The sequence below is a fragment of the Nicotiana sylvestris genome, chromosome 12 (genome assembly GCF_000393655.2).
Source record: "Nicotiana sylvestris chromosome 12, ASM39365v2, whole genome shotgun sequence".
NCBI lineage: Eukaryota > Viridiplantae > Streptophyta > Magnoliopsida > Solanales > Solanaceae > Nicotiana > Nicotiana sylvestris.
This window is the reverse complement of record NC_091068.1, coordinates 130,199,804-130,226,469: the sequence shown is the minus strand read 5'-3', so window position 1 is coordinate 130,226,469 and position 26,666 is coordinate 130,199,804. Positions and strand designations below refer to the sequence as shown.

General features: G+C 33.4%; 2 protein-coding genes across 7 annotated transcripts; both read left to right on the top strand.

Annotated features, from left to right (window-relative positions):
• The first annotated feature begins 10,230 nt into the window (after window positions 1-10,230).
• Window positions 10,231-17,058, top strand: LOC104247290 (protein REVEILLE 8). 6 transcript variants are annotated; one of them, XR_011404210.1, is made up of 9 exons: window positions 10,232-10,486; window positions 11,224-11,281; window positions 11,879-12,002; window positions 12,097-12,252; window positions 12,359-12,475; window positions 13,726-13,835; window positions 14,017-14,082; window positions 14,307-14,349; window positions 14,476-14,535. XR_011404210.1 is itself a non-coding variant. In XM_009803249.2 (9 exons), the coding sequence occupies exons 1-8, from the start codon at window positions 10,338-10,340 to the stop codon at window positions 16,523-16,525; spliced, it is 876 nt and encodes a 291-aa protein (XP_009801551.1). In that variant the 5' UTR covers window positions 10,232-10,337; the 3' UTR covers window positions 16,526-16,539; window positions 16,621-17,058. The 6 variants fall into 6 exon arrangements, 3 of the variants coding, with proteins under 3 accessions (XP_009801552.1, XP_009801551.1, XP_009801553.1); XM_009803249.2 differs by lacking the exons at window positions 14,017-14,082; window positions 14,307-14,349 and adding exons at window positions 16,424-16,539; window positions 16,621-17,058; XM_009803250.2 differs by lacking the exon at window positions 14,017-14,082 and having other exon boundaries at window positions 10,231-10,486.
• Window positions 17,059-18,201: 1,143 nt separating this feature from the next.
• Window positions 18,202-21,028, top strand: LOC104247289 (large ribosomal subunit protein uL4z-like). Its single transcript, XM_009803247.2, has 2 exons — window positions 18,202-19,460; window positions 20,580-21,028. The coding sequence occupies exons 1-2, from the start codon at window positions 18,357-18,359 to the stop codon at window positions 20,691-20,693; spliced, it is 1,218 nt and encodes a 405-aa protein (XP_009801549.1). The 5' UTR covers window positions 18,202-18,356; the 3' UTR covers window positions 20,694-21,028.
• The last annotated feature ends 5,638 nt before the right edge of the window (window positions 21,029-26,666 follow it).

The window sequence follows — 26,666 nt, the reverse complement described above, 5'->3', positions numbered from 1 at the left end:
GGGCCAAACGCTCCCGGTCTTCACGGTCCCAATGGGTGGAACCGGCCCACGGTGGTCCTAAGCCCACATGGTCCCGGGCTAAATGGGTCGGGCCCACGGGCATAACGGGCATTTTTTGTTTCGGGCTTTTTTTTTTTTATCTAATGCAATTTCTTGTAAACTATATATGTATATACTAATATAAATTGTTTATATATAGCTATATAAATATATATAGTATGTATATATAAGGGTGTATTGTGTGTATATATAATTATATATTGCCTTATATATATATATATGTATGTATATATATACTATATCAAATTTAAACACAAAATAAATTGCAAAGAAATATTCAAGGGAATGTCTTATAATTTTTATTATTACGACATTAACAAAGAATGGCAATATCTTTCTTAGTCTTTCTCCTCCCAATGGAATGAGCACAACAAGGTATTAATACCACAATTAAAAGGAAAAATAACTAAGGAAGATGTGCCAAAATACAAGTTACATATTAGTCTATGTATTATCTCTAACAAATCTCATAAATCCTTCAAGGTTCGGAGGAATTTTCGTTGGTGGTGGTGGAAAAGAAGCTTGTTCATCACCGCTTCCGGGCGAAGTAGCATCCTGCGCAAGTTTCACTAGCATTTCTTCATAAGCTTCATCTATCTCCGGTTGTGATTTTGCAAGTCCAAAATTTCTTCTTTTCGAACGGATCCAATATCTGAAGAGTACTGATGAGGGTTAGAAGGAAAACTATAGGGTAAACACATAATAATAATCATTTTTGCTAATTCTTCACGATCTTTATTTGGATCATAATATAAAATGTCACGTATAACAGTGTTAATTCCTGGTTGAACTAGATTTGAACCTGTACTATCTACACTTGTTCCCTCTTGCGCAGCTTTCATTTGCAAATATCTAGCTTTATCTCTAGGGTGTGTCTTTATGTGTCTAGTCAAACTACTCGTACCGCTACGGTCTCCAATAAATTTATGAACCAACAAAAACCCACAAGTTTTACACTTAGCCTTATTTTGTTCTCTTAGTTGAGTAAAAAAGTGCCAAACAAGAGATATTTCGGGCCGTTTAGAAGGTTGTCTATTAAAAGTAGGGGTTACTACAGGAGGGTCAGGCGAGGCATCAGTTGGGTTATTAACAGGACTAGTAGGTGTATCATCTAAATCCGGTTGTGTTTCATCTAAATCATCATTTTCCTCATCATTTTCAAAGATAGTTTGACTAGGATAAAGAACATTCATAACTTCTTCATTTAATTGTTGACATGGTGCAACATCATGGCAAAATTGACTATCGAAAAATTGAAAATAAGGGTTATCACTATCAAGACTAATAGGTGGAGGAGGACGGGTAACAGGTTTGGGTCGGGGAGCCGGGGGAAGAGTAGTAGCTTGGCGAATAGATTCACCAATTTTAGATTTTTCCTTACCCTTACCACCAAATATTTTTTTCAAAGAAAAGTCCATATTAATTATAATTATACTAAATAAAACAAACAAAACTATAATATTAAAACTTAAGAGTTGGAACGACTTTACCGAATTGACGAACAACTTCTTGAAAATTGAATATCGTTGAAGACTTGAATACTTCAATTCACCAACTTCACAATTTTCACGAAATTGCAATAATAAAGTAAGCAATTATAGAAGAAAATTAGAGAGAGATTGATGAATTTGTGAGTAAAAATGAAAGAATGAGGGAGTATTTATAGTTAAAAATTGGGAAAAAGTGTAATTATAAAAAGTTTGGGGTTAAAATAAAGTTTGGGGGCCAAATGACTATTTTTTAAACTCTCAAACGGTTGGAAATTGAAGACCAACGGCTAGATTTTAAAAATCTGACCGTTGGTCATTTTTAATTTTTTTTCCTGTTTTAAAAATAGCCGTTGGGGACCGTTAGGCCCGGTTGAACCGGGCCCGCCTGCCTGTCCCGGGCTTAACGGTCCCGGGCTCACGGGCTATTTGGGTTGGATCGGCCCGCTACGGGTTTATGCACCATTAGAGACCGGCCCGTTTGGCCCACGGTCACGGGCCGGTTCCGGACTGAACCCGACCCACAATACACCCTTACCACCTGGTAGAGTTTTTTTTTTTTTTAATATTCGCTAGTATGTGCCGCTTTCCTAATCGAGAATTTATGCATTAAGCTAGATTAAAAAAGAGACGCTTGGAATTAAATATTAACCTTTAAAACCTTGATGTTAACCACCACCACAACAACACTAACATTACTCATTAGTCATTACCATAAAGTAGTACTTAGTTATATTTAACCTCCTTCGGACTCGTGTTTGAGGCATGCGAGTATATATTCTATTTAGCTTGGGCGCTAGGAGAAGTTTAGTTTACTTTTTTAATTTGGATCTTCTAGTCAAGTTGATGGCAATGCCTGTTTTTTACTCTATCTGTTTTAATTTAGATTACACATTTTTTTTATTGGTCCGTTCCATAAAAAATAACACATTTTTACAATTGGAAATAATTCAACTTTAAACTTTTTATTTTACTACCTATCTATATCTATATTATATTAAAAGGAGAGAGTATGTGTAAGCATTAAAATTTTATCAAATTTAAATCGATAAAATAATATGGACTATATTTTAATATGCTAGTCCAAATAAATATTATTGGGCTAATATAATTGAATTAGTTATATAAGTCCAATATATATGGATTAAATAAATAAGTCTTAATCCATTGGGCTAGCCCATTTAATTGGGCTAAAGTGATGAACCCACTTTACTAAGCTCAAGATGTCATCTTCGTAGAGGCCCAGTTTGGTGCCACGTGTCAAATGACGTGGCGCGCCAAGTCAGGCGGAAGAGCCAATAGGACCATGCCAAGTGTCAAAATGACAAGGCATGTCCAATCACGCTAAAAGGCCAATGAAATCGCGCCACGTGTGCAAGTGACCTGTTCTGGCCAATCAAATGTGGCCATGTCATACTTCAATTTGATTGGTCGGAAAGAGATTGTTCTTATCACAACTCTTCCCTTCCACAACTATAAAGAGGGGTCTTCATAACTGAGAAAAGAGACCAGAAGTTATAACAAGAAGCAAGAGAGAGCTCGTGGATCAAACGCCGCAAATTTCTCTACAAGTTTCAAACTTCAAGCAGTCAAGTTCAAAAGGAACAAATCAAGCTCAAGAACGAATCAAGATCAATTTAAACAATCAAGCTCAAGAACAAGATCATCGTTCGTGGCAACAAATACATATTCAAGATCAAGCTCAAAGGCCCTTGAATTTATTTACTATTGGAAGGAAGAATCAGAGGATTCATAGAGATTGTACACTCAAATATTCGAAATAAAATACTACGATTGTTGCAATATTTTTCGATCTTGATCTTATTTTCTCGATGCAAATTTATTGTCTACAGTATGCATTGTGGTTAAGCTAAGTGGCAAGCTAAAATGAAGCCACTTGGCAATTTTAGGACAACATTAATAACTAGAAATTATATATGGAAAAATAATTAATGGAAGTAGTTTAATGAATCTTATACATAATCTAAATAGATCTTAGACAAATCTAATCTATATATTTATAATTAAATATATGTGTATATTTGTATCTATATCTATATCTATACTTATATTTATATATTGATCTACTCATAGATTTTTTTCTATATTAGCTAGAAATATGGAGTGAAAAATTAATTAAAAACTATAATAGGAAAAATAAAAATATATAAAGACGTAAATTGAGATAACCTATAACTATTTATACTTTGGAGTAAGTTAAAATATAAAATAAAACTAAAATTTACTTAAGATATTAAGGATTTATTGAGTTTAAAAATTAAATAATTTCAAGCAGCAAAATAAAATCTTACATAAAGTATACAAATTATCTATCTATATTATATTAAAAGGAGAGTAGTATGCATTGTGATTAAGCCAAGTGGCAAGCTAAAATGAAGCCACTTGGCAATTTTAGGACAACATTAATAACTACAAATTATATATAGAAACATAATTAATGGAAGTAGTTTAATGAATCTTATATATAATCTAACTAGATCTTAGACAAATCTAATCTATATATTTATAATTAAATTTATATGTATATTTGTATCTATATCTATATCTATATCTATATATTGATCCACTCGTAGATTTTCTTCTATGTTAGCTAGAAATATGGAGGTGAAAAATTAATTAAAAATTATAATAGAAAAAAATATATATAAAGACGTAAATTGAGATAACCTATGACTATTTATACTTTGGAGTAAGTTAAAATATAAAATAAAACTAAAAATTACTTAAGATATTAAAGATTTATTGAGTTTAAAAACTAAATAAATTCAAGCAGCAAAATAAGATCTTACATAAAGTATACAAATTAATTATAAGGTAAGAGAAAAATTAAATAATCAACAAAAGATATTTTAATAACAAGAAAAATAAATTCATATTAATATTGATAAATCGTACAAACGGATATTTTATACGTAAATATACTACAACATTTAGATATAATGTGTTCAAACAATTAAGAAAATATTTTTCTATGATTAATATTTGAATTGAGTTTAGTTAGTTTAAGTGTGAAAGCATACCATAATTTTTTGAAAATATGGTCCAATTAAGAAAATAGAATGATAGAAATTATTTGAATTTGAAATGAGAAAGTATTTTAATTTTTATCTATATTATATTAGAATGAGTGTGGTAAAAATAGATATTAAATTCAAACAAGCTAATAAAAATTCACATGACAATGTAATAATATTAGGTATTGAATAATATAAAATCAATAATGAAGAATAAATAGAAAAAAAAACTAAGATTTTTTATCATAGAAAAAGTGTAAAATTTATTTAAATTTGAGATGAGAAAGTTTTTTTATATTATGATAAGAAAAGTCATAATATAAGTCCACATTACTCAAGTCTAATAGTAAAATAAAAAACTAAAAATATTGAACAATAAAAATAAATTAGAGATAATGTAAGGACATTTATAAATCATAAGTTTAGAAAATAAAATAAAGTAAATATACAATACTTAAAAATATTATTAAATTTTAAATAATTTAAAATTTTCGAGCAATATTTTTGAAACAAAATAAATATTTATTTATAATTAAAAAATTATATATTTATCTTATATGATTAAAGAAAAGTAGTTGAGAATGATATTAAATAAAGTTACGAGTTAATGAAAAACCACGTAAAACGTAATAAGACTATATATTAGATTAAAAAAATAGGAAAATTATGTTAACTTATTAGAAATTAGAAATGAAAAGAAAAGACTATTTGAATTTAAGATTAGAAAGTTCTTAAAACTATGATGCGAATGCTCAAATTATGAATAATACCACGAAATTGAAGTCTTATTTATGAAAAATAAAATAATAATAAAAAATAAAATTTTAAATTACAAAAGAAATTTCTAATATAGGTAATTTTACAAAAATTAAATTTGTATCTTAAAACTAAGAAAGAAAAAAAATTATGTAAAGAAGTAAAATGACAGTGAAAATATTACTACAAGATTTAGATATAATATGTTCAAACAATTAAGAAAATATTTTTCTGTGATTAGTGTCTGAATCGAGTGTAGTTAATTTGAGTTTGAATGCATATCATAATTATTTGAAAATGCGGTTCAGTTTAGAAAATAAAATGATAAGAATATTTGAGTTTGAGATGAGATTTTTCTTTGAAAATATTAAGTAAAGAATTAAAATGACAGTAAAAATATTATTACAATATTTAGAAATAATGTGATAAAAAATTAAGAATTTTTTTTCTATGATTAAATAAATTTTTAAAAATACAAAATAAATTTCTAATATTGGTAATTTTAATAATGAAAATTAAAAATTAAATTTTATCTTGTAGCTAAAAAAGAACAAAATTTAACTGCATCTAATACAAAATTAATTATAAGAGAACTCAATACATTTGGAAATGATAATCAAATAACTTATGTATTAATATTTTAAACTTATGATTAATATCTGAATCGAGTGCAGTTAGTTTGAATTTGAATGCATAGCATAATTTTTTGAAAATGTGGTCCTGTTTAGAAAATAAAATGATAAGAATTATTTGAGTTTGAGATGATTTTTTTTTTAAAAAAAATATTATTTAAAGAATTAAAATGATAGTAAAAATATTATTACAATATTTAGAAATAATGTGTTCATAAAATTAAGAATTTTTTTCTATGATTAAATAAATTTTTAAAAATACAAAATAAATTTCTAATATTGGTAATCTTAATAATCAAAATTAAATTTTATCTTATAGCTAAAAAAGAAAGAAAATTTAACTACATCTAATAAAAAACTTTAACTACATCTAATACAAAATTAATTATAAGAGAACTCAATACATTTGGAACATGATAATCAAATAACTTATGTATTAATATTTTAGACTAATTAAAAGTTACAATTTAAAACAAAATATGATATAATTTTGGTTATAGGTAAAATATTAATATAAAACTAATTAATATTTATAGTAGGAAAGAGAATGTATACTAAAAAGAATATAGAGGTAGTGTGAGGATACTTATACTTTAAATTAATTTTAACATAGATAAAATAAAATAATTAATTATATTTAAAAATATTACTGACAAATTTAAATGATTAAAATATTATGAATAAGAGGATAAAGACATAAAAATATATCAAATTTCGAGAATAAAACATTTATTTTTATCACATACTATTAAAAGGATAATAAGCAAGACATTAATTTAATTATAAGCTAACAAAAAATTATATGATGGTATAATAATGTGAAATATTAAATAATACAATAACTATAATAGAAGAACAAAAAAAAAGAATTTACGTAAAAAATGATGTGATGAATAAGACATATTTGACTTCCTGATAAAAATAAAGTGATCGTAAGAATTTTGTTAAAATAATATGATATAATGTGCTCGAACAAGACAGATCAAAATATGACATGTTTAGAATTTTTTAATATCGACAACGAAACGAAATGCAAGTACTAAAATCAAGGGGTTAGGTTGCTACAAATATATGTTAAAAAGATTGGTTGTCTACTACGAGATTTGATCAATAATTTCATATCATCTTCTTAATTAAATTCTCATGTTATATAATTTTTATCTGAGAGATATATATTTTAAGGTTATTTGTACATGATTCAAATAACATACATCGCAATTTAAAATGATTTGTCCGCGCATCGCGCTGATACTAATACTAGTTTTACTCTTAATGAGAAACTTTTATAACCAAACAAATGTTATGACTTCACAAAGCTTTACCCCTTAAGCTTTTAAAACCACATGTTTTAAAAGTTTTTTTTTTTTAAAACTCTGTGCCGAGTTAAACTATATCTCATGTAAATTGAAACGGAAGATTCAAGTGGATGTCCGAATTGCTTCTTCCAAATGAATTACATGACTCTCCCTAACTGCATTTAGATAAAAAGAATATTAGCTTTTAGAGGGTGGATTCTTTATCTAAGTTTATTTAGAGTCGCTATTGTTATCATAGTTAGTAAGGTAAGAATTTCTTGAAAAAACCATCGAATTGAGAGGACGATCCTCCTGGTAAACTGATTGTATCCCACACTGACACATATGTTTGATTAGCCACCATCATTTGACTTAAAAAGTCGACATCTTGGTAAGAAGAAACACAATGGACAAATATTTGGTGAGTGAAATATGATTTAGAAACACATTTGACTTCGGCTACAAAATTTGATGTGAGTCATCTACTCCAATCTTTGGAATAAACACCTTGATGATCCGTGCTTGTGGGCTAGACAAATTATCCGATGAACTAGTAAAAGTGGACAATCTGACAAGTTCAAAATTAACAAGCAAGCCTACATATCTTGTCATCCAAAAGAAGAGGCTAAAATTAGAGAATCACATACTGTCGATTTAAGCTGGAATTACACTGGATTTATTGTTGTTGTTATTGTTGTATTGTTGATTTAAGCTAGCTTTGCTGAGGTCATATTGAGGCATATTAGAACACCACCGGTGACCCCAATAATGAAATCAGAAATTTCACTAAAGAGTATCAAAATATAAAGAAGTAAATATTCAAAGAAATTAAGAGGATATATAAATCGAAATTTTAACAGATCAAGCTAAATCCAAAATTCGAAATATTACAATACAACTCTTGGAATTCTAGGAGTCTATCAGGATTGCTTAAAAGCTACTCTAACAAAACACCAACTTGGAGGCTACTCTACCCTAACCCTAGGTCACTCCTATAACAAGGGTTACATGATCCAACAACAACAACAACAACGACCCAGTATAATCCCACAAATGGGGTCTGGGGAGAGTAATATGTACGCAGACCTTACCCCTACCCCAAAGGGTAGAGAGGCTGTTTCCAGGACGTGATCCCTTAAAAAATATTTCAAAAATTGAGATCGTCTCGAAAATCTCATAAACTCTTTGGAATATTTACTAAGAGATCAAAATATGGCCTGATACTTCTTGACAATCAAATAGTTCAAGAAGATGGAGATCAAATACATTCCCAGCATCATCTTACATTCGAGAAATACGCTGCTTCAAGCTTGAATCACGGAAATAATCAGGAAAGAAAAATCAAGGGAAAAACAAAATTATACTCACAATTGATTAGTAAAAATATATTTCTCTTATTTTGTGATTGCAGTTATTTTTCGTATGTCGAAAATTCATTAAAAATAATATATGTTTTTGCATGTGGTTGGCAGGCAAGAAGGGATAAGCAACAAAGGAGGAGGGAAAATTTTATTGTGTCTCATACAATTCACACTAGTTATATGAGACAACTTTCTTGTCTTATAGTTTTGTGGACCTAGATTTCTGTGGACCCACAAGTGTAAGATTGAGGTCCACAAATTTGTAAGACAAAAAGGAGTCTCATACAAACTATTGTAAGTTGTACGAAACACAAAATAAAACTTTCTCAGACAACAAAACAATGTTTGGCCATGTTGAGAATTGAATGGATGATCTGTTGACAAGTGTCGCCAAAAAGCATTTCATTGTTTACCACACAAGTAGTGGCAGGTATTGATTCAAATCTAACAAATGACACATCAGAGGGCATTAAGAAAAACACAATCTTTATCTGCAACTGCAAGTAGGAAATGACACCCCATTTTGAAAGCATAAAGGCTACCTTAAAACTAGTGGACACCAAACGACACTTACGTAGCGTCACGGAAAATTAATTGTGGGTCCCATCTTACTTTCATTGCTCCCGATTCCTCGCCAAAATTTTGAATTAATCGCTGCTTACGTTTCTCTGTCTCTGGGTAACACTCGTCTATAAAATGAAACTCATTTACAAAATTCACAAAAAATATTTTTATATTTAAAATAATTTAATATTAAACTTTAATTTTTATTATTAATGAAGTTATTTATAAAACAAAAATTATTTATAAATAATTTTAGACTATAAATTTTAAAAAATATTATTTTGAAACATCTTGTTCACTATTCTTTATCGGTATTTGTTTTTTTATCTTTACTGTTTTTGCTGTCAAAATTTTTTTTCTTCGATATTTCAACATATATTGTGTACTTTTATATTTTTAATCCTATTTTGAAAATGCTTTTCTCGAGTGGAAGGTCTCTCTACCTCACACAAGGTAGATGCAAGATTTCGTATATACTACTATTCTTAAACTTCACTTATGAAATCACACTGAATATATTATTGTTATTGTGTACAATGATCAATCAAATTTCCTAGGAGAAAGAAATATCTTGTAATTATGGTACCAAACAAATAAGACTACTAAATTAAGCTTGAAAAGGTGTCAAAAATAAAGAGTGCCTTTTTGAAGTCTATTTCAAAGTCTAAAAGACCCACCAACATCCGATTGATAGTTTGTTCGGCCTAGTTTAAAAAATCAGCTTATTGTTTTTTAAAAAAAAAATACTTTTAATGAGAAGCAGTTAGTGTTTGGCTAATTAATTTAAAAAGTACTCCTGAACAACAATTAATGTTTGGCTTCTACATTTATTTTTCATAAAAGTACTTTAAAAAAAAGTGTTTTCAGAGAGAAACTACATTTTTATACTTCTCCAAAATTGCATCTACTCAAAAGAACTTTTTTTCTCTAAAAGCCTGGCCAAATACTTCAACTTTGAAAAAAATATTTTTTGCCAAACAGGCTATAAATCGGCAAATACAAATAGTCTTGGATCTAGCGATTAATTGATCGGCTTCAATTGATTTGGCCAGGAGACAGTAGTCCCCACTCCCCGCCCAAAAATTACCCACCCACTCTGTACTCTCTATATTTCCTCCACAAAAACTCTTTTGAATCGTTTGAAACCATGAACTCAAGCTCTCCTTCCATGGCTAACAACAACTCAACACCTACCGACTCTTCTGGCAAAAAGGTTCGGAAACCTTACACCATAACTAAGTCTAGAGAAAGCTGGACTGAAGAAGAACACGACAAGTTCCTTGAAGCTCTTCAACTGTTATGTCTCTTCTCCCTTTTTTAGTTGTTTTAATTGTGAAGAAATGTGTGTTTGTACATATAATTGAGATATTTGTTGGTTTCTGAATTATATATACAGTATGTGGGATTACACTTAGTATGTTGTTGTTGTTGGTTTCTGAATTGTATTTACAGTATGTGGGATTACACTTAGTATGTTGGTTTCTGAATTATATATACAGTATGTGGGATTACACTTAGTATGTTGTTGTTGTTGGTTTCTGAATTGTATTTACGGTGGAACAATTTTGTAATGGAATATTAGTTGATGCAGTGGTACTCTGCATCTAATAGTAATTCATAATTTTGGATCAGTCTCTATGTTGGCAGTATCAGAGGTTTGTGCTCAATTGAAGAATTTGCTGGGTAGATGTTTGGATGTTATTCCGGTGTTACAAAAAGCTTGAGTTGTTAGAAAGAGCACATTTTTATTTTATTTAATTTTGTTCTCAACATGAGGCAAGTATTTTTTCATCTTTTTTCTTTTCTTTTCTGCTATACGGGAAGAAACTAGAAAGCTGTATAATTGGCCTGTTCTAGTATTGATTTTGAATTTTATTTTGAAAGTTCCATTTTTGTAGTACTAATTTGGATATTTTATGGTCAGTTAGCTCCTTTGTGTTGCCTTTGTGACATGTGTGTACTGAATCTTAAAGCTGCATTAGAATTTTTTTTTTCTGAAGCTTTGGTGTTTCTTCTTCATTTGGGTTATTCAGGTTTGACCGTGATTGGAAGAAAATTGAGGATTTTGTAGGCTCAAAGACAGTAATTCAGGTGCTCACTTCGATTTCATCTTTCTGATGAAGTTCACAGAGAGAAATAGTTAGTTTTATTCTGTTTGTATTTTGTTTGTTCTGCTGAGACATCATGGTGGAGTATGCTGTATTTCTCCAATTAATTATTTGTAGTAATTTTCTGTGATTGACTTATTCCTAATCATGTACACGCCGGACGAGTACCAATTCTCTTTGGATCTGCTATCATGAAAATGCTAGTCAGGCTTTTGAATATACTTAATGTGTATTGTATGATGCCTGGTGCATTTGCAACCTTTCGCTTTTGGAGTTAATTCTTGGTGTATGACATGCGTTCGCAGGTACCTGGTGTAAAATGTAGGGCTGGCTTAATTTAATCCTGTTTAGATCCTCTATTCCATGGGAATTTATTTGAGCATGTGCTAATGTGCGAAATTTAAGTACTATTTTTTTAGGCCCTTTCTTTTGTTCGATTTAGAGAATTTTTCACAAATCTTTTTTTTTTTTGATAAGGTAAAGTTTTATTAGTAAAGTTACCAACAACTGCCAGAAAAAGATAACTTTTTATGAATTGCTTTCATCTATACAAGACATTTGCCTAATTTCTTGGTTGCAGATTCGCAGTCATGCTCAAAAGTACTTCTTGAAGGTCCAGAAGAATGGTACAACAGCACACGTGCCACCACCTCGGCCCAAGCGTAAAGCAGCTCATCCTTATCCCCAGAAGGCACCAAAAAATGGTTGGTTTGCACTTACAAAGTTGTCTTACGGCTCATTTGGTATATCTCTGTCTCATATAGTCTCTTGCTTTTTTCTTTGAACTACTTTGAGTAGTTTTAGTACCATTGCAAGCCTCTATGGGTTACCCTTCTTCAATGAATTCCCTTCCACCTGGATATCCATCATGGGATGACACTTCCGTACTCTTAAATTCTCCATCTGGCGGAACAATGCCATCACAAGATGAATACCATTTTCAAAGAATTCAGGGTGTGTAATTGTCTGTAAACATGGTATTTTTTTTCTGCATACATTATAAATCTTCTTCCTGATTGAATTTTCTGCACTTATTTCAATGTACACATTACTGATTCAGCTGATATTGGATCAAAGGGAGCTACATTGATTAGTAACAGCGGCATTAGAAGTTCCAGCAGAACGGCGCCGAGTTCTGAACTACCAGAGCAGAGCAAACTAGGTTCTGTTCCTCATGGTAAGGTTCTCTAGAATATTATTTTGAACTTAGCCCTACAACTCATTGTTTGAGGGAAACACTGTATGGTTTCCATACATTTAGGCTCTTCCGTCATGTTAGGCTTCTCTATTCAATATCTGCAGTATATAGCCTTTTCTTTCTTAGCTTTTATTTGGTACCACACATCATTTCCCAGTAGTATGCACAGCTAATCTTGTCATGGCTTATTTTCTTGCTCATGCCTGAAACATTACTTGTCTTTGATGTGTCGCCAGCTCAACCCAGAAAAGAACAATTTTCCATCCACATGCCAAATCCTAGTTCCAAAGGAAACTTGCAACTTTGATCCCACCGCTTGGTGCAATTCCATAATTTTGGCCTCGGCTTGTCCAACTTTGGAAATAAACTTTTCATCATGCAAATTTCATACTTAAGGTGAAATAATAGAAGGGATGGTTTTCAAGAAAAGGAAAAGTTCCTTTAAGGTTGCTTGTACAAAGCTTGCCAAAGGGGGACAAACTTTCTAGGTTAAAATGGTATTTCTGTTTTCTTTTGTCAGTTCGCTTTTGGTATTGAGAAAAACATCACTAACTTTCTAAATTAAAAGATAACTTTAGACACTAAGAAACAAAGTTATGTAATTTATCTTATAAGAAATTAGGTAGTTTAGGGGTAGCTAGAAATATAAGTTAATGTGTCTTCTCTTGCTCATATAAATTTCTGAATGCCAAACATCAGGACAAAGTTCATTTTATCAGTATAATTTCCATGTTGATGTTTATTTGCTCTATATTAAGTTTTGAGTGCCAATGAAATGTCAAATTCAATATAACAGTAGAATTTCCAGTTTTGAGTGCCAATGATGAAAGAAATTGTATTTGAGAAGCTTTCATCATTTTCAGATCATGAAATCATTGTATCACTTTTATATTGCTTGATTATGTGAGAAATCAATGATTTTGAATGTCCCTGGAGTCTATTGGAAATGAATTCGTGTTATTTGATTTTTTTTCTACCATATTTATTGATTCCACCTACTTTGCAGAAAGGAAAAGGATGGGGTGGGGTTATGGAGATATTGCGCTAATGGTTTTTTTTTCTTCCTTATATATTTTATGTCTTTCTTTTCATTTCTCTCTTTTGCATCTTCATCATGGAGGGAACTTTTGTTTCTCTAGGTCGATAGCGGTCGTACTTCTTTTGGTTTTAAATGTTTCGTCTGGATCAAATGGAAGTGTATAAAGTGTGTATTGGTACTTCCATTACAGGCATACCAGACTTTGCAGAAGTCTATAGCTTTATTGGGAGTGTCTTTGACCCAGACACTAAAGGTCATGTACAGAAGCTGAAGGAGATGGACCCTATTAACTTTGAAACTGTGAGTTTTGGATGCATGGTAAATTATGCATTTTACATTTGCTTCTGCTTCCTGAGAACTCTTCAGCTTTCCTGCAGCTAACTGTAACTTACTGAGTCAGGTTTATTCAATGTTTATGCTAGGTGAAGTTTGTAATATTATTTTTTCTGTGTTAATTGATTCCATTTTCTGTATTCCCTAGTTATTATTGGGTGGAACTCTTTAATTTAACTCGCCTCCAAGCAATAGAGGGAACAAATGGCAAAGGGTAAGATCGTCACAGAATTTAGTTTGGATGAATTTCATTTTTTTTAATTGAAACCCTTTTCTAAAGGAGCTGAAAGAATCAAAGAAGTAGAAAAATGTTGATCTCTCTGAAGAATACATGTAAATTCTCGTTAGGGAAGTTTTTATGTCAATTATGTTCAGCCAGATATCCGTTTCAAAATCTAGAGGCATATGTCAAGACACTGCATTTATCTGCACTTGCAGGGATTTGAAAGTTTCAGCTGGGGAGTTTTAGATGGGGGTCAATGTAAATTTCATCTGGGTCTCCTTTCCCCTCCCACCTTCCCTATTTTAATTTCTTCTATCTTGCCTTGAAGAAATCTAAATTGGTGGATTTGCAAATCATGTTCATCTGTTTTCTCTGGACTTGCAGGTTTTGTTGTTGATGCGAAATCTTACAATGAACTTGTCGAGCCCTGACTTTGAGCCCATTGTGAGTGTGCTCCTTTCACTATACGCTGAATAGCTACTTTTTATGCTAGATTTCTTGTTTCCTCTAAAGGCAAGCTTTCCTCTAAAGGCAAGCTTTTACATGAAGACGAGACGCTTTATTCATTTTCATAAAGCGAAAATGAACAGGTCTACCTGTTCAACATTGAATTAAGTGTTTAATACTTTAATTTGTGATGGGAAAGGCAAGACGAGAATAGAGTATATCTCAACCAGTTGTCTTCCTTGGTCTTGCTTAGGTGTTAACCAGATTATTTGTCCAATAAGGCGGCTATCATGCCTCAGTTCACTTCCTGGTTTATAAGTCCCAAACCTAAATATATCATTCACTATTACATTATATTGATTTGCTTGCAGTCTTCTTAATGTTAGTAAAGCACTTGAAATTCATTGGGTCCTGGGCTGTTGAGGCCCTATATGCATTTCACAGCTTTATTAACTTAGGCAAAAGCATTGGTCTTATAAGGAAATTGCTGTCATTATCTGTCAGCTTGTATCCAATACTAAATTTATGCGTCAGCACCAGTTACCTTGGCTGTGAGAGAACTTTGAAATTTTCCCTTCACATGATTCTGCAGCAATCTTGCTTTGCACCATTGTCCATTAGTTTTCAACATTGAATTATTAGGCCGCCTCCTGTTAAATTTGAGAGGCTAAAGATTTTTATCTTCCCATAAACAAAGTTTGATTTGGATTCTGACTTTGTGCAAGTATCTTATTGCTGTTCTACAGCTATTAAGCTACTGAAAGAACTAGTGGAGGTAGTTCAAATGGATGGAAAGCTTTTGATAAATGAATCACAGCGTATTGAGTAGTACTTGTAAATTCTTTCTCTATAATCTCGTTTTGTAGCCAAACAATCCTATAGCAATATTGGGGTTGAGGGCCAGCTCACTTGGTGAACATGCTTACCTCCAAGATGTAGGTGGAGGCATCAAAGCTTAGAAGTACCATACACTCCCCCTTTTGCCCATTGCCTTCCTCCTCCCACTCTGTATCAATGAAAGAATATGCTTCATTTAAAAGAAATGTTGTACCATGGTGCATTTGGAATACTTCGAGAAATATATTTCATCTATTCCAGAAAATCTCCTATTGGATATATCCCTAAATCGGTTTCTTTTTCAACCATCAAGGAAATCATGATGCTTTTGATGATAGGTTCAGGGTACAGTAAGCTTAGTAAGAATTCTGCTTATCTTTTTAGACGTACCCCCAGAGAAACTATACTTGAACTCTTAGCATTTTTGGTTTATGTACCGATCCTCATTCAAATCGAAATTGAGGGCAAGTTCCATGCACCTCCACGTTTTGAAAATCAGCATGCTCTGTCCACACGCTTCAAAAGAGAAAAGGCTCAAAAGGATATTGTTTTCAACCTAATGTACAACAAGAGAGACAGGTGATGAAAGATCACCGTAGAAAGGTAATAACTAATGATGATTTCAGGGTGCCTCAGCCTGTTAATGTGACAGGCTCTGTCGACTCCTCCTTGGATATTCACCAGCCTTTTCTTTATGTTATTCAAGGAGAACAGTGGCCTTGAAATACGAGGTCCACTAGATTGTAAATGGTTCACAAATTTGTTGAATTTTGCATTCTAGTTAGTCCTAAGGGTATACCTCTTTTCATCTCCTCCATCGGCATCATTTGGCTGAAGTACCAGGAGCCGTAGATATTGTTCTGGTCCCTAACCTTTTTTCTAGAGGTTCCCTCACGGAAGTTATTTCAAGTTTGTGATTACATTAACATGAATGCCGGAGCATAGTCATGGACCTTTTTTCTGGATGAATTGTGCAGTTTACACCAATTTACATTCTCTACCTTTTAAGTCCTTCATAACGCGCCTTCTGTTGCCATTTTTTGTGCAGAAAAATGTATTGTCAACATATGATCTCAGTACAAAAGTCGCGGGCCTTCCTACAGGTGGTGCTGTCAAGAACCACAATGATTTATCATGTCAGACAATATGATAAAAACAGTTATTGTTAGTATCTTTTCCTACTTCACTTTCCAAAAATTTCTTTTTATTCCTATGTCATACTAAGAGTTAATCCTCTTTTATCAGTATATTCGTCGGTGAGACTTTCTCCAACAACGGTGAGTCTATGCGCTCTTGCTTTCTAAGAGCTTGAAAAAATGTTCATCACTGGAAAAGTCTCAAGAGTCGTGTCATGGATAACAGCGTTACAGCATCTTCCCCTGGTTTCTCCTTGATGCTCAGTGGTCAAGGAGAATGTTCCTTTTAGAAGTTGAGCTTCTCCTAGTGAGAAGCGTGCCCAAGCCTTGATATCATGTGTTTTTACCCCTAAAATGTATATTCCCTCAATTTTGTGCAGCTTAATATTTGGAGGTGGTGTAAAACTTGTAGCTTTTAGAGCAATAATAAGGAGGAAAAAGTTCTTGTACCGCATTGCCTGTTGAAGTATGGATTTAGGAAATACACTCGGGCCGTGCTTTAGTTGGCCTTGTTGCAGATTAAAGTTAAAGCAGCAGTTCGTCTTTCTATTTGTTGTAAATTTGTTGTGTTTAGTATTGATAGTCTGTTTTACACTGTCTCTTTCCTCTTGTGCTGAGGGTCTACCGAAAACAGCCTCTTTACTCCTCCGGAGTAGGGGTAAGATCTGCGTACACACTACTCTCCCCAAACCCCACTCGTGGGACCTCGCTGGACTGTTGTTGTTGTTGTAGTCTGTTTCAGCTGCTAATAATTCTTGATATACTTGCTTTGTGTCCATCAGATTCTCTTGTGGACGTTGTGCAACAATGATAATTTATGCGTTATATTTGCATAGTGAATATCTATCACTTGGTCGCGCGAAATCAATGACTATGTGAATTGGTTATGAATTAGTCAATTCCACAAGAGCACCATGAAATTGGCATAGAAAGCAATTAAAGATAGGGAATTAGGGTTTAAAATATGGGAAATAACAAAAACTTTGCTATGAACTGGCTAACCGTTGAAATGCCAATAATAAACACTAATCAAAGATAATCAATAAGGAAGGATCAAATTAAGTTCTTACTGTAATTCATAAACCCCTAGTACCTATATTAACTGAAAAAACAAATTAACATTCAATTACATAAGATAATCCAAGGAGTAACGGAAAAGAACTCATACAAGAATACTTAACTATGAGTAATCCAATGGAGGTCTAAGAAGAGAACTAAGATAATCTTAAATTCACAAGAGTTGGTCTTCAATCCAAAACCATGCGTCTGGTGTGAAAATAGGGCAAGCTATTTGGCTGGTAATAACATCCAGTAGTCTCATTCTCATATACAAATCAGACACTGATAATATATAAATATGTATATTATACATTAATATATCAAAAACATATATTTACTGGCTATTATTTTATAGAGCCGTTATATTGTGCTGTTTTCCCTAAACAAAATTGTACATTTGTGCATTTTCTATTCACGTCTAATGTTTACACTAAAAATATACTTTACCATGCTTAAGTAACAAATGAGATAAAACTACATATTAATTAACTATAATTACATTATAAAATAGCATGCTAAAAGACACATATCATGTTACACTTATATTACTGTTGTCTGTTGTAAATTGAATCTTTCCTACTACTCAATCCTTATACATGTGTGTATAGGTGAACAAGAAATAATGGGCTTAAGCCCAATAACGCTCTGTGTTCGGCTTGGAGGGCTGACTGGCCCATTTCCAACCCAGCTCCTTAAAACTTAGCTCCTTCTAAGCTTCACTCTGCTCTACTCCTTTCCAGAAACCCTAGCATCCTCTCCCCTTCCCCTCAACCCCCAAAATCACCAATGGCCACCGCAGCCGCCATTCCGACCACCACCGTTCAATCATTTGAAAATGACATGGCCACTGACGGCAGTGCCGTTCCTCTCCCCGCCGTGATGAAAGCTCCGATCCGTCCCGATGTGGTCACTTACGTCCACGCCAACATCTCCAAAAACTCCAGACAACCTTACGCCGTCTCCAAAAAAGCCGGTCACCAAACCTCCGCCGAGTCATGGGGTACCGGTCGGGCCGTTTCACGTATCCCACGTGTTTCCGGTGGTGGAACCCATCGTGCTGGTCAAGCTGCTTTCGGTAACATGTGCCGTGGCGGTCGAATGTTCGCCCCGACCAAAATCTGGCGCCGTTGGCACCGAAAGATCCCCGTTAACCAAAAGCGTTACGCTGTTGCTTCAGCTATTGCTGCGTCTGCAGTACCCTCGCTGGTCCTTGCGCGTGGCCATCGTATCGAGTCAGTTCCTGAGCTCCCTCTTGTTGTTTCAGATTCAGTTGAGAGCATTGAAAAAACTTCTAATGCTATCAAAGCTTTAAAGCAAATCGGCGCTTATCCTGATGCTGAAAAAGCTAAGGAAAGTCACGCTATTCGCCCCGGAAAGGGTAAAATGCGTAACCGTAGGTACGTTTCTCGTAAAGGACCACTCATTGTGTATGGTACTGAAGGGGCTAAGTTAGTAAAAGCATTTCGTAACATTCCTGGTGTTGAAATTTGCCATGTGGAACGATTGAATTTACTAAAGCTTGCTCCTGGAGGTCATTTAGGAAGGTTTGTTGTGTGGACTAAATCAGCCTATGAGAAATTGGATGAGATTTATGGTTCGTTTGACAAGCCATCTGAGAAGAAGAAGGGATACGTGTTGCCTAGGGCGAAAATGGCGAATGCCGATATTGCTAGGATTATTAATTCTGATGAGGTGCAGTCTGTTGTGAGGCCTATTAAGAAGGATGTGAAGAGGGCCACATTGAAGAAGAATCCATTGAAGAATCTGAATGTGTTGCTGAAGCTTAATCCGTATGCGAAAACTGCTAGGAGAATGTCCCTTTTGGCTGAGGCCCAAAGGGTGAAGGCTAAGAAGGAGAAACTTGACAAGAAGAGACATCAAGTTACTAAGGTATATTCTTCAAGATCTGTGTAGTTTTAATCTTTGATTTACCTGATAAATGTTTTCGTGATAGTAGAAGAAAATGATTGCTTTTAACTCATGATTAGCTAGTAAATAGTAAAGAAAGTCTAGTCATATACGAAGAAAGGTAAAAATGTGTCTGTATTTTGCCGCATGATGGGGTTTCATTTATTGGGATAGAGTCTGATATTTGTTATCTCCTTACTGCTTGCAATCTTAATTTTCTTAACCTAATGTGGTGTGCTGGAAATAATGATGCTTTTGACACCTGCTATAGTTGATGGTTGGTTTGACTGCTTCTATATAATCTACTTATGTTGAGTGTTTTGTTATGCCATTAAAATCCAATCCTTTTCCCTCCCTCAGATTTTATATCACAAATATAAACTAAATTGTGTCTGGTAACCACTAGTGAAGCAAATAACTTCAGGAAATGAGTTGCTCCCTCTGTTCCACTTTATGTGATCGGAGTACAAGAGTCAAGCTGAATAATTTTTGGTGTGAAATTCGGACGTAGAATTTCCAATTTTGAAATAAAATCTACATATTTAGAAACTACGTAAAAGATACGCTAAGTCGCAAATAGTTAGTGATTAAGTATATATAGAAAATATTTATGAAAAATGTGGTCAAGGAATCTTCTTTAGCTCTCCAATGGTAATTGTCACATAAAGTGAAACAGAGGGAGTGGTTGTGAATTACAGCGTGATGGGTCAGTTGGCAAGAAGTTCTTAAGTTGTGGTGATGAGAAATGGTGTCCTGATTAATATGATAGAGTAGGGATATGTTTTGGTCTTATCCTGAGATGTGAACCATGTCACTTGAGGACATTTGGCCCTATTGATGACTTGTGGATAACATTGTGTTTTTTTGATAAAAACAGGATTAGTGTTAGGAACTCTCACTTTAGTTATTTCACCGTAGGTGAAAATGTCTTCAATGATGGTAAAAAGATCCCGACTCTTTCATAATTTTTGTGTTCAGAAAACAAAAAAGATTAAGTGGACAAACTTGTATGCACTTATTTCTGATTATCTTATACTTGAGAATAGTTGTATACTTGAGAATAGCTGTACTGTATTACTAACTCTGCTTTATTTATCACAGGAGGAGGCATCTGCTATCAGGTCTGCAAGCACAGCTTGGTACAAGACCATGATTTCAGATTCCGACTACACAGAGTTTGATGTTTTCACAAAGTGGCTTGGAGTTTCTCAGTGAAGGGATCTTTTTTGTTTTCAACACAAGCTTCTGTTCTTTTTACATTTGTAACTTTGGTTGTTCAAGACAAGAAACGGTAAGTGGGAGGAAATTGCATGCTCAAGTTACCTTAGGTTACTCTGAGAAGCTTCTCAGTGCCCACAGTTGGTGTCAGTTTTCTTTTCAGTTGGAGAATTTTGCTGAGGCATGGTATTGAATATTTTATAGAATAGCTTGTTATTGATGATATTTCTACACTGCTTGTCTGATCAATCGGTATGGTTTGTTCGCCTTCTCATGCTGATGCTGCAGTTCACTTGAAGATGATAATAAGATGTTTGTTAGTATTTGGTTTTTGTTGGTTTTGTCTATCTAAAGCTAACAAACATGACGGCAAACATAACCTTTTCTCCAAAAAAAGGAAAGAAAACTTTGATGGGCAGATAGTAATCATGCTACAAGAAAAGTGGTTTTCACTGTTATGTGCCAGAACATAACCTTACTTTTTGTAGCCAAAAAAATATAAGAAAACATAAGGATGGCAGTCGTCTGGTCACAAATTGTAGGATATGGCTATTGTTATCCTGATTGGCCAGTGGTAGCAATGTTGCATTGTTGCAACTTTGATGCTATAATTGTTGAATACAAATGAAGAATATGCTCCTCCTGCTACATTAAATGTGTGTTTTGAATGTTCTTGGTTTCAAATCAATGTTGTCATAACCTCCTCTCTGCCTGGCATCATTCTGGTAACTAACTGTAGCAAAGGCTGTTATTATCCTTATTTTGGCCAGTGTTTAAGCAATGTTGCATTGTTGCAATTCTTGCAACTTTGTTGTTACAACTCTTGGAGATAAGTGTGGCAGAAGAATATATTCCTTGTGCTACATAAATGTGGCTCTCACTGTTCTTGTTTTTACGATCGAATCAAAATGTACTACCTCAATGAAATAAGCAAATTGGTTAAAGCAATCTTATAGTTGACGAATTTAACATCAAGAAGTAAATGTCATGTGATTTAAAATTTAACTATCACTTAAGACTAATATGTGAATTATTAGATAACTATCAGTTGACTGTTGACGGATCACCAGGACTTGTAACAAGGCAAGTTTTGCCAATCAATCAGAAATTTTAACTTTTGTTAGGATTTTGCTGCCAAGTTTTGCCGCAAAGCTATTTTTGCACAACTTTTAGAACGTGGTCAAAACATTAACATTGTCATTAAAAGATATTGCAAATCATGGGGCAAGTGCATAGATAGCATTCTTTTATCCTGAAATTTTAAATTTGAAATTTTTACTGCAGGACAATTCAGGATATTTTCGTCCCGAAAATTTAAACTGAAAAATTGAAATTCGTGACGTACTGGTTAATTCTTAAATAACGGCCTTTTAGAATGACTACCTGGTGTCATTTTTAGACAAATCACCCTATTATCCATGTCAATCTGGGTCAGGTGTGCCTAGAACCAAGCAGGCCAACCTAATCAAAGTGAGTCCAGTGGCACAAGTTAACCGGCCTGGTATTGCCCAGTCAATAAGGTAAGCGTTGGGCCTTCCATATCTTACAATAGAATAGATGAAGAATTAACCCAAATAACCGTCATCCAAATACTTAAACTATAAATAGTCAAGGGATGTATAATATAAATATAATTTATATATAATATGTATATAATTGTGTGTAATTAGTGTATAATTTATGTATATCGGCTAAAAAAGGTAAATAATGAATTTGACCGGCTATTTATGTAAAGATCCCTACATAGATTGGGGACCGGACTAAGACAGACATTTAACAGCAGGATTGGCCCAATTCTTTCCTAATCAATTTTCCAAAAAACAAAGAAGAAAAGAAAACTATCTAGTTTGACCTTTCAGAGGAAAAATGCTATCAATATTAGCCAATTCATAAAATGCTATCAATATTAGTCCAGTTGGCTATTTGTATGTTTCTCCCTCTCTTTAGTCTACCCTCCCCCTCCCTTCTTTTTCTCTTTGTAGAGTAAGGGTGTATTGTGGGCCGGGCTCACCACGGGACCGCTAGCAAATGGGCCGGTCCCTAACAACCCTAAAAGCCCACTATGGGCCGATCCTCCCCAAATAGACCGCGAGCCCGGGACCGTTTAGCCCGAGACCGGTAGGCGGGTCTGAGCCAGTTCAACCGGGCCCAACGGCTATTTTTTATTTTTTTTTTAAAAAAGGCCAACGGTTAGAAGTTTAAAAACTAGCCGTTGGCCTGCAATTTTAGCCGTTTGGCTTTTTAAAAAAATAGCCATTTGGCTCCCAAACTTTGTTTTAACCCCAAACTTTTTATAATTACACTTTTCCCTATTCTCAACTATAAATACCCTCTCATTCTTTCATTTTTACTCACAAATTCATCAATCTCTCTCTAATTTTCTTCTATAATTACTTACTTTATTATTGCAATTTTGTGAAAAATGGTGAAGTTGGTGAATTGAAGTATTCAAGTCTTCAACGATATACAATTTTCAAGAAGTTGTTCGTCAATTCGGTAAACTCGTTCCAGCTCTTAAGTTTTAATATTATAATTTTGTTTATTTTAGTTTGTATAATTATAATTAATATGGTCTTTTCTTTGAAAAAAATGTTTGGTGGGAAGGAAAAATCTAAAATTAGTGAATCTAGTCGCCAAGCTACTACTCCTCCCCCGGCTCCCCGACCCAGACATGTTACCCGTCCTCCTCCACCCGTTATTCTTGATAGTGATAACCCTTGTTTCTAATTTTCCGATAGTCAATTTTGCCATGATATTGCACTAGGTCAACAATTAAAAGATGAAGTTATGAATGCTCTTTATCCTAATCAAACTATCTTTGAAAATGATGAGGAAAATGATGATTTAGATGAAACGCAACCAGATTTAGATGATACACCTACTAGTCATGTTAATAACCCAACTGATAATAATCCAAATGATGCATCGCCTGACCCTTCTATAACAACTCCTACTTTTAATAGACAACCTTCTAAACGGACCGAAACATCTCTTGTTTGACACTTTTTTATTCAACTAAGAGAACAAAATAAGGCTAAGTGTAAAACTTGTGGATATTTGATGGCTCATAAATATACTGAAAACCGTAGCGGTACGGGTACTTTGACTAGACACATAAAGAAACACCCTAGAGATAAAGCTAGATATTTACAAATGAAAGATGCGCAAGAGGGGAGGAGTGTAGATACTGAGGTTAAACCTAGTACAGGGTCAAATCTAGTTCAACCGGGAATTAACACTGTTACCAGTGACATTTTATATTATGATCCAAATAAAGATCGTGAAGAATTGGCAAATATGGTTACTGTTATGTGCTTACCCTATAGTTTCCTTCTAACCCTCACTTTGTGCATTATATTAGAAGAGTTTTTAATCCTACTTATAAAGGATGGCCTCGCGCAACCGTAAAGAGCGATATTTATAAATATAAACATGAATATGAACAATATTTGCGCTATTTATTTACTCATATAGATTGTCGCATTGCTATTACTACTGATATTGGTAGAAGTGGTAATGACTATGATTATCTAACTGTTACAAGTCATCGGATTGATAAGGAATGGATAATGCAAAAGCACATTATTGCTTATAGAATAATTAATTCACGCCACACAGGTAAGTTTATTGCTAACATAATTGCAGATATTTGTAGATATTTTTGCATTAGAGATAAAATAATGTCAGTTTCAATGGATAATGCTTCTAGTAACACTAATGCTATAGGCTTGCTTACAACTACACTAAATCCTGCATTTAGTAATATTTTCCATGTTATATGTCTTTGTCATATTTACCATTTATCGTCGGTGATGGTATGAAAATTTTAAATGTGAAAATTGAAAAGGTTAAAATGGCTCTTAATTGGCTTTTTTATTCAAACCGTAAAAGTAGACTTAGAGAATATTTTAAAAAATGTGATGAATTTGGCCTTAGAGAAAGAAAGGTTCCTAAACCTTGTCCGACTAGATGGAATTGCATGTATGAAAGTTTAGTTGTTGCATATGAATATAGAAACCAAATAAACGCAACGTTTAATACTCGTGTTGGTGGTGGTGATGATGATGATGATGGGCACCTTACAAATCAAGATTGGACTAATGTTAAAATGCTTGTAGATTTTTTAGAACAATTTCATGTTGCTATAAATGAATTATTTGGGCAATATTATCCTACTATTTCTAACTATTTAGTTTATATTGCAATACTTGCAGATTTATTTACTCAATTTTCAGAGGGTGGAGTAATTTATCAACTTGCTATTAATTCTATGAAAGATAACTTTAAAAAAATATTTTTTTCCTATCCCCCCTATTTTTGGTGTTGCTGCCATGTTAAATCCTACCATGAAATCAGGAGGTCCTCACTTTTAGTACACAAAAATTTATAAGGCTTTATCACTTTCAGATGAGGAATTTGCTACACTTGGAGATGCAAAAGCCTCAATCAAAATAAATGCTCGAACAATTTATAATGCTTATCAACTTGTCTTAGATCATGCTAGACCAAATGTTCCAACTCCTAGTTCGTCTAGTTCGTAATCATCTAAAAGAACTGCGGGCCTAAAAACACTTAGTTCTTGGACGGAGTTTAGGGGTTCTCAAGGTGATAATATTGGTGATAGTTCACAACTAAATGAGCTTCAAGTTTATTTATTGCAGGGACTTGAATCAGAGAATCCCGACGGCTCCTTTGATGTCTTGGAATGGTGGAAGGACAAACAAAAACACTATCCAGTTCTTTCAAGGATGACTCGAGATATTTTAAGTGTTCAAGCTTTAATAATGGCATCAGAGAGCGCTTTCAGTCAAGCGAGACTTCAAATCGGTGATCATAGAGCGTCTATGAGGGAGGGCTTGGAAAAATCAGTACTTTTCATAGATTGGATCCGTTCGGAAAGAAGAAATTTTGGACTTGCAGAATCACAACCGGAGATAGACGAAGCTTATGAAGAAATGCTAGCGGAACTTGCGCAGGATGCTGCTTCGCCCGGAAGCGGTGATGAACAAGCTTCTTTTTCGCCACCACCAACGGAAATTCCTCCGGACCTTGAAGGATTTATGAAATTTGTTAGAGATAATACATAGACTAATATGTAACTTGTATTTTGGCACATCTTCCTTAGTTTTTTTCCTTTTAATGGTGATATTAGTACCTTGTTTTGCTCTTTCCATTGGGGAGAGGAAGACTAAGAAAGATATTGCCATTTTGTTAATGTCGTAATAATAAAAATTATAAGACATTCCCTTGAATATTTCTTTGCAATTTATTTTGTGTTTAAATTTGATATAGTATATATATATTATAGATATAAATATAGATATATTATATATAATATATTTAAGCTATATATAAGGCAATATATATATATATATATATATATATATATATATATATAAGCAATTTATATTAGTATATATATATAGTTTACAAGAAATTGCCTTAGATAAATTTTTTTTTTAAAAAAATAGCCCGAAACATTTAGGCCCGTGGGCCCGGCCCATTTAGCCCGGGACCATGTGGGCTTAGGCCCACAGTGGGCCGATTCTGGGAGAAATTCAAAAATAACCAGATTTACAACTGATCATTCAAAAATAGCCCAGTTTCAAAAGTAATCGAAATTTAACCACTTTTCATGTAAAGATAACTTTGAGCGAAAATACTGTTCAAAACCCAGAAAATACGCCAGTATATTATACTGGAGTTCCATCATAAGTATGCTTGAACTCCAGCATATTATACTGGGGTTCCAGGATAAGTATGCTGGAACTCCAGCCTAATATGATGGAGTTCCAGCATAAGTACACTAGAACTCCAGCATAATATACTGGAGTTCCAGCAAGTATAATTGTCCAGTATAATATACTGGAGTTTGGAGCACCGGTGCTCCATTCTAGTATATTATACTGGAGTCAGTAAAGTATACTGGTCCAGCATAATATGCTGGAGTTCATACACAGGTGCACCAAA